The sequence below is a fragment of the Penaeus chinensis genome, chromosome 17, assembly GCF_019202785.1.
Source record: "Penaeus chinensis breed Huanghai No. 1 chromosome 17, ASM1920278v2, whole genome shotgun sequence".
Taxonomy (NCBI): Eukaryota; Metazoa; Arthropoda; class Malacostraca; order Decapoda; family Penaeidae; genus Penaeus; species Penaeus chinensis.
Genome location: NC_061835.1, coordinates 2,172,787 through 2,180,286, shown reverse-complemented (window position 1 = coordinate 2,180,286; position 7,500 = coordinate 2,172,787). Strand labels below are relative to the sequence as shown.

The 7,500-nt window shown below is 36.3% G+C and overlaps 1 protein-coding gene across 2 annotated transcripts in view; it reads right to left on the bottom strand.

Moving 5' to 3' along the window:
- Positions 1-7,500, bottom strand: part of LOC125033920 (cell division cycle protein 27 homolog) — a 25,564-nt gene that overhangs the window by 2,315 nt on the left and 15,749 nt on the right. The window contains exons 5-13 of one of the 2 annotated variants that reach the window (XM_047625501.1): positions 7,352-7,500; positions 5,778-5,994; positions 5,379-5,559; positions 4,393-4,504; positions 4,153-4,266; positions 3,096-3,223; positions 2,839-2,956; positions 1,944-2,147; positions 1,479-1,647 (exon numbers count right to left, since the gene is read on the bottom strand). The exon at positions 7,352-7,500 is cut by the window's right edge and continues 13 nt beyond it. In XM_047625501.1, the coding sequence (XP_047481457.1) occupies positions 1,479-1,647; positions 1,944-2,147; positions 2,839-2,956; positions 3,096-3,223; positions 4,153-4,266; positions 4,393-4,504; positions 5,379-5,559; positions 5,778-5,994; positions 7,352-7,500 (1,392 nt within the window). Of the gene's footprint in view, positions 1-1,466; positions 1,648-1,943; positions 2,148-2,838; positions 2,957-3,095; positions 3,224-4,152; positions 4,267-4,392; positions 4,505-5,378; positions 5,560-5,777; positions 5,995-7,351 lie in introns of both variants that reach the window. The other variant, XM_047625500.1, reaches the window with a different exon arrangement.

Here is a 7,500-nt window from a genome sequence, read left to right as displayed (position 1 = left end):
ATTGGTTTTACACATAGATGGCTACACTTGTACTAAGTCATCAATAAGCCAAATACGAGTACTGCCTGTCTTGCTCATTTACCCTTTTCCTTTATTTATAAAAATATTTTACATCTTATTTTGCTGTTACTAATGTTTACATCATTATAGTAATAATAATGTTTATAATAAAAATACCACCATTCATAGCATTAGCAAAAAATATGTTTTTCCCGCCAATTAAAGGAAACACGAAATCAGGTAAGGTCACAAGGTCTACTAATTGACTCCTTTGTAGCTAAGCACTAGTAGAGCTATCAATGTGCAAAGACATTTCACAAAATAATAAAAAATGTGCACAGTATTTTCCCCGGAAGCATGTGGTTAATATCTATGTAATCACTGTTGTTGACATTAAGATTATTATAATGTTATTAATAATACTAATAGCAAAAAATCAATTAATCAATTACTTAATCAATCAATCAATCAAAGAAATAAAAGGAAAAAAAAAATAATAATAATAATAACAAAACTATAAATATTTCCAAAAATCCAATAATGGCAAGGTTTGCAGTTATTAACCCAAAGCACCCATGCCACCTAATCAGAGTTGAGCAATGTACAGGGCCATTATGCACCAGCAGTTATTTGTGAGGTCGCACAGTGTTAGTTCAGTTGTCTCAGTTACTGTCTGCAGTGCATTCCTCCTTTTGATGGCTTTATTTACAAGTGTGAGATAAATGACTTTTCAGACAAATTTGGATAGCTGAATTCCAGCAACACTTTTGCAATTTTTAATCCATATTAAAGATTATAATTGAAGCCACACAAAGCATCAAGACACTTCTGACACCTACCAAAAAACATGACCATCAACATGACCTGGTGACTTTTTTTTTTTTTTTAGCTGAGCTATCAGGTTATATTTGGGTAAGAACTTTAAAATTACTATGACATGTATAAAAAATATATACATCTCTTTGTAAATACAAATCTGTTACAACAGCCAAATCTAGCAGTGAATGAACCTTCAATAAAAAATACCATTATAATTTACAATCAGAACTATACAGTTAGCTTCGAAAAAGGCAGTTTTTGTCAAACACTAGATTTTGACAACCTTTCAGTTCTGAATTCTTAAAGACCTGTTTTGTTTGTTATATTATAAATGACCTCTCATATCTGTAGTGAGAATTACTGTGTTTCTACAATCTTAAAGGATGACAAAATCAAAACAGACAATGAACAATGCCTTTTGATCTTCTTCCCTATAATGACTTCAATTCACACTTGCTCCCTTTTCCCCTTCAGGATATTCAGTGTAGAATTGATAAACCAGGTAATTTTTTTCTGTTCAACCCCATTCCACCTCCTTCAGACCCTGACTATTCCTCTTCCTCTTGCAGTCATCACCTCCCCTTAATCAAATCAACTAACATCTAATTCACTTAAAAGTTAGGAGAAAACAAACAATGGATACAGACTTAGGAACCCACCATTATCATGTGGGTTATTATTGGTGGTGTCCTCATCGTCCACAGGGAAACGGTTAATGGCTGGGTCGATGGCTTCCTTGAACTGATTATTGGCACCTTTGGGATCAAGGTCCATGGCCCATGAGAAATTCATTAATGCGAGGTGGGTCTGGCCCAATTTTTTGTGCACCTGTGGGGGTACATTGCCTTAGAAAGATGGTACATACGGATATATCAATCAATGAATTTTTGTTTCAAATGTAAAGATAATACAAATAATAATTATAAATGGTATAATCAAACTTTACCAGGATGATATTCCTACATCAAAAAACTTCACTGACACTGTCACTGACTAACAATGGCGAAGTGCAACTATCTAAGATTCATATACAATATCCCAATTATTCCCTCCTTTTTTCTACTTAACTCTAACTTCCTGAACCATTTCTGAAATCTAATACTACTCTGAAACTTCCTTCTTACCTTCCCTAGCAGGAAATAGACATTAGACTCTTTAGGAACTATCTCCTTAAGCTGATTTAGCTCTGCGAGGGCTTCTTGATGGCGATCTGTTGCGTGCAAGATAGATGCTCTGTGATATTTACAAAGTGGATTTCGGGGTTCTACAGCTAGTGCACGGTTCAGCGTCGCAAGTGCTGCACTACTCTTCTGAAGGGCATGCTCCACCTAGGGAAAGGGAAAGAAAAACATCTTAATCTGTTATGCTCTTATGTAATTCTGAATGCTAGTCAGCTTACTGGCTTCCCTGCATCACATAGTACAATTAATATTTTTAATTCTTGGTACTCATGAATGCAAGATAAAAAAAACTGTTTCCTATGAATATATCAATGAGGGAGGGGGAGAAAGAAGAAAAAAAGAGGAGGAGGAAGGAGAAAGGAGGAGGAAGGAGGAGAAAGGAAGAGGAGGAGGAAGGAAAAGGAGTAGGAAGAAAAAGGAGAAGGAGGAAGCAAAGAAATGAAAAGAAAAGAAAAGAAAAGAAAGAAAAGAAAGAAAAAAACTTGTTTTCTATAAATACATCAGTGAGGGAGGAGGAGGAAGAAAAAAAAAGAGGAGGAAGGAGGTGGAGGTGGAGGTGGAGGTGGAGGTGGAGGTGGAGGAGGAGGAGGAGGAGGAGGAGGAGGAGGAGAGGAGGAGGAGGAGGAGGAGGAGGAGGAGGAGGGAGGGAAGAGGAGGAGTAAGAAAAAAAAAAAGGAGAAAGAGGAAGAGGTGATGAAGGAGAAAAAAAGAGGATGATGATGATAAGAGAATGAGGATGACAGAGAAAAAGAAGAGAATGGGGATGACAAAGAAGAGGGTGATGATGAAAGGGCTGATTCTGATAAGAAGAGAAAACAAATAGGGAAAAGTTACTTACCACAGCCACATGGCACATGAGAACAGAACTGTGCGGGTGAATACCAAGTGCTTTCTTGAAATGAGACTCTGCTTGAGCAAACCTTTCTTGCTTGAACAGTACTAAACCAATACCATACCTATGGATTAAGAAATAAGAACATTAAATTCATGCATTTACAATGCATTATCAAACCAGCATAGATTTCATGATTCTTATATAATAATCCTAAAGTAAAACTTAAAATGCAGGCAACATAACAACTGTGACAAACTCACCATGCATTGTAGTGTCGTGGATCTATTCTGACAGCACTTCTGTAGCAACTCAAAGCCTTGTCCAACTCTTCTGTTGCAATGTGCTCGTGGCCCAACAAAGTGTAGGCATATGCAAAGTTTGGATCAACCTAGGAGAGAATAAAAAAAATAGAAATCTTAATGAAATTACAGAAAAAACACATTTGATTCATTGAAGAGAAATAGCTCCTCTTTTTAGCCCAATTATCTAAAATACTGCTTATGCTACAAGCCAAGAGCACAGAAAACATCTGATTTTCCCCCCAAGCAGCTGACTCTACTTGCACCCTGATGCTTACTGGGGACTCCCACTGCCATTCACTTGAACTACTAGTCTGACAAATCAGAGATTCATATATTACACTGCTGGTTCCATGTTAGATCAAATACATATTGATCAAGTGTGCATCACAGGAACTGTACCTTGACACTAAACACATACACATCATTCCTATGCACCACAGGAGGATCTATTGAACATACTTATAAGGAAGAGCTTGCTGACCTTCATAATGTTCTAATTCCCATGGACATAAAGTAACATAAAAGACACTTATTTCTAAGTAATTCTGACATTCACATAATAAGTAAACGCAACTACTGATACAAAGTAAAACTGCAATAATGGAAAAGGAAAAGTCATTAATTTCCAAAACTAATACAAACTAAGAAATAGTATACTAAGAAAATAATATCCCTATATTTAGCTTAGCTTTCATTCAATCTTCTCAAGAGATGCTGTAGGAACACTTAAAACTTGACTTTGAACATACTCCCTTTAAAATGTGTCAAACATCAACATGGACTGAATGCTCCTGGATAAAAATGAGTTTGTCTCCTTTGACGGAAATTCTGAGACTAAAGGTCTACCAAAATATAAAATGAAAGGAATACAGAAAAAGCAACAATAACAAAAAGTTACTGTTCACTAAATCCAAATCAATCTACTTAAACCCAGTCAACAACAGGGAAAACCCAATCACAGATCAACTCACATCATTACTATTTCCAGTTAGTTATAATGACAGTAACTCCTCACCTGAATGGCTCTTGAGAAAAACCTAATTGCAGCTTCATGCTCCTTCTGGAGAGAGAAGCAGTTCCCAGTCGTACACCAGGCTTGGGGACATTCCCTGTCTTCCTCTATCAGATCCTGTAAGAATTATGAAGGATAATTTTACACTCTTTTTATTAGAACTCTTAATGTGAAGAAGAAAATTGCTTTCTGAAATAGGATACAAGATACATACAGATACATCACAATGAGAAAATTAATTACCTGAGCAAGTGCTGATAGCTGAACTTCTTTCTGCAAGTGCCATAGTGCTGTACTATAATATTCCATAATATCCAGTCGGTGTGGTTCTCTTTCTCTAACTTCGCTGAAATATCTGCAATACACCAAACAATAAGTATGAAATGGTATAAGAATATATACTACTAATCTATCAGACTTGTATACATAAATAAACAAATTAATGCAGCATTATTTCTTAGCTTGAGGAAAACAGGTTTTCCACATGTCAATCATCTGAGCAATCAGGTAATCAAGTGAAAAATTAACATATAATTACCCAGTTCTCTAGACTCTTGGTTGTGGTATTTTTTTTATAAAACAAAATTTTTTTTTGAGGGACTGTTACTACTCAATGACTGAATAAGGCATCCAACACTGATTGCAGCTTGGCTTATTATGAAATTCTTTTGAGTTAACCCCTTGCCGACGGATACGACGGGTAGACACGTGCTTTGCCCACTGTTAGTACTTGTTTGATTGTTTATACACATAGATGGCTATACTTGTACTAAGTCCCCAATGAGCCAGTTAGGAGTACTGCCCGTCTCGCCCGTTCACCCTTTTCTTTGATTTATGAAATATTTTACATTATCTTATTTTGCTGTTACTAATATTAAAAAACATTATAATAATTATAATGTTTATAATAAAAATAACACCATCGATATCCATAGCACTAGTAAAAAACACGTTTTTCCCGCCAATTCAAATCACGTATGGTCACAAGGTCTATTAATTGACTCCTTTGTGGCTAAGCACTAGCAGAGCCATCTATGAGCAGACATTTCACAAAAAATATAGAAAATGGGCACAGCATTTTCCCCATTTTTTGTTCATTTTCCCCGACGGCATTGGGTTAATATGCTTATTTTTTCAGAATATATATCTATCTAATATGGACAATTAACCTTATATTTTTGTGAGACAGCAACGTCTATTAAGCCTATACATAATTTGTTCATACTTACTTCACTGCCTGTTGATAATTGTTCATTTCAAAGTGTGCCTTGCCAATGTGTGACAAGACCCAGCCTGTGCGGTAGTGTTGCGTGGGGAGGGCAGTAAGTAGCTCTATAGCACGGGCACAGTTGTATTGTGCTAACTGCTGATATGCTGCACCCATATCTCGAAGAAGTGCCATCAAGCCCTCTGTTTTAAAATATACATAATTTAATCAGATAAAATGTAATCAACATTACTTTTAATACTGGCAGTAAAGCAAATAACTTTATATGATACTATTCACTTATAAACAATCATAATCCATTGATATATACAAATCTGCATCATTAAATTCCTGCTTTACTAAATCAATAAACATTAATAACACTAACTTTGGTACATATCACAGCATATTTCAAACATACCAGCAGACTGTTTCTGTATAGTGTGTGCTTGTTGTGCGAGATTCTGTGGAGTGGTTGGCTTCTCCAAAAGCGGTTTGTCTGACGGCGAAATGATGTCTTGGTTCTCGCTCTTGTTCTTCTCATTTAGCTCTGACAAGCTGGACTGACTTTTGGAGGATCTAGTTTTTGCTTTCCTAGCAGGAGACTTTGGTGCTACAAAGCGGCTTTTGTTGTTTTCCTGAAAATATAATGAAGCATTTGTCAAACTGCACAGACAATCATAATCTTATCATTTCGTGGATCACTTATATTGGTCCTTTCCATATTACCTTTTGACTAACTGACTGCAATCTCATGATACTAAAAATGCTTATATTAGTGGTACTATAAAGATACACTTGAACTATTAATGACTGATCAGCCTCCGGGCAGATGAACTAAATATGAATATCATTACTTGATAGTGATAAATACAAGTCTCTCACAGCTGAAAAGCCGATCACATGAGCAAATTATCATATACTTTCTACAATATTCAACATATTTTTAATGACCAAGTATTTCCAATAACACCAATGCATGTGGATTAATCTTCTTGTAAACATTGAGAATGGCTATTACAGTATTTCTTGCCTCTGCTAAAGAGAGAAGGAGGAAGGCTTTAAAGAGATTGGACTTTAAGATGGCTTGTATGGAGAGAGCAAGTAAAATGTGAATGAATGATTACAAGAGTGAGTGCTTTCTTTTATTTTTGTGAGAGAATAAAAAGACAAAAGTCAAGTCATGATGAGGTGTAAACAATGAAATGAATAAGAATTTACATTATTTTCATATAACAATCTTTCATAATAATTCATGTAAGTCTTTACACTTGGACTTGCTCCATCAAATTTCAGATTTCTAAATGTAAGTCACTCCTTATTATAGACCATACACTTCAACAGAAATTACTTCGACATCTCTCTTCCTATCTGGAGTCCAGGGAATGTCAATCTCCCAAACATTAACTGGACAAACATTTCTCCTCCTGACTCCTGTACGAGACACTAACATCCTTAACCCAGTCATCCCCCCACAGAAAGCAGGCAACAGCAACATAAGATCGTCACTGTCATCAACATTATTGTCTCTCACAGAACGATACTGCTTAACTCCAAGGTGCACTGTATGCAATCAAATACACAATGACAAATTAAACAAACAATGTTTTCTTTTCTTTTCAGAACTTTCATTCAAGACGTGTCTCAAAACTAAACTATTTTTATAAGGACTATCTACAATAACCATACACTGACCACACCACAGCACAAAGGCCAGATAATTAGTTAACAATTTTTTAACAACCCGTCAACTAACAATGACGGGTATCTCACTGATAAGAGAGCAAGAGCATGGGCAGTAGCAGGCCATTTCATATGCAAAACAATTGTGTTCTCCGCTGACACTCTGACTGGGCTGCCTGTGTGTGGGTCCTCGGCAGCAGTCTTTTGTTACTATACCTACCACCCGGGAATGTTTCCACCCGGGCCAGCAAATAAGAAAGATGAGCCACCCTAACAAATTTTTTATTTCCCTCAAGAAACAACGAAGCTTACCTTAACAGAATTGCTGTTGCCAAAGAGTCTAGATGATCTGCGAACATTTGGGTTTGGCTGCCCAGTTGGGGGGCTTTGGAAGTTGCTATTATTTCCAGCTGGTGCAAACACTGCAGGCTTGTTTAATACAAGGGGAGAGTCTTTTGTTG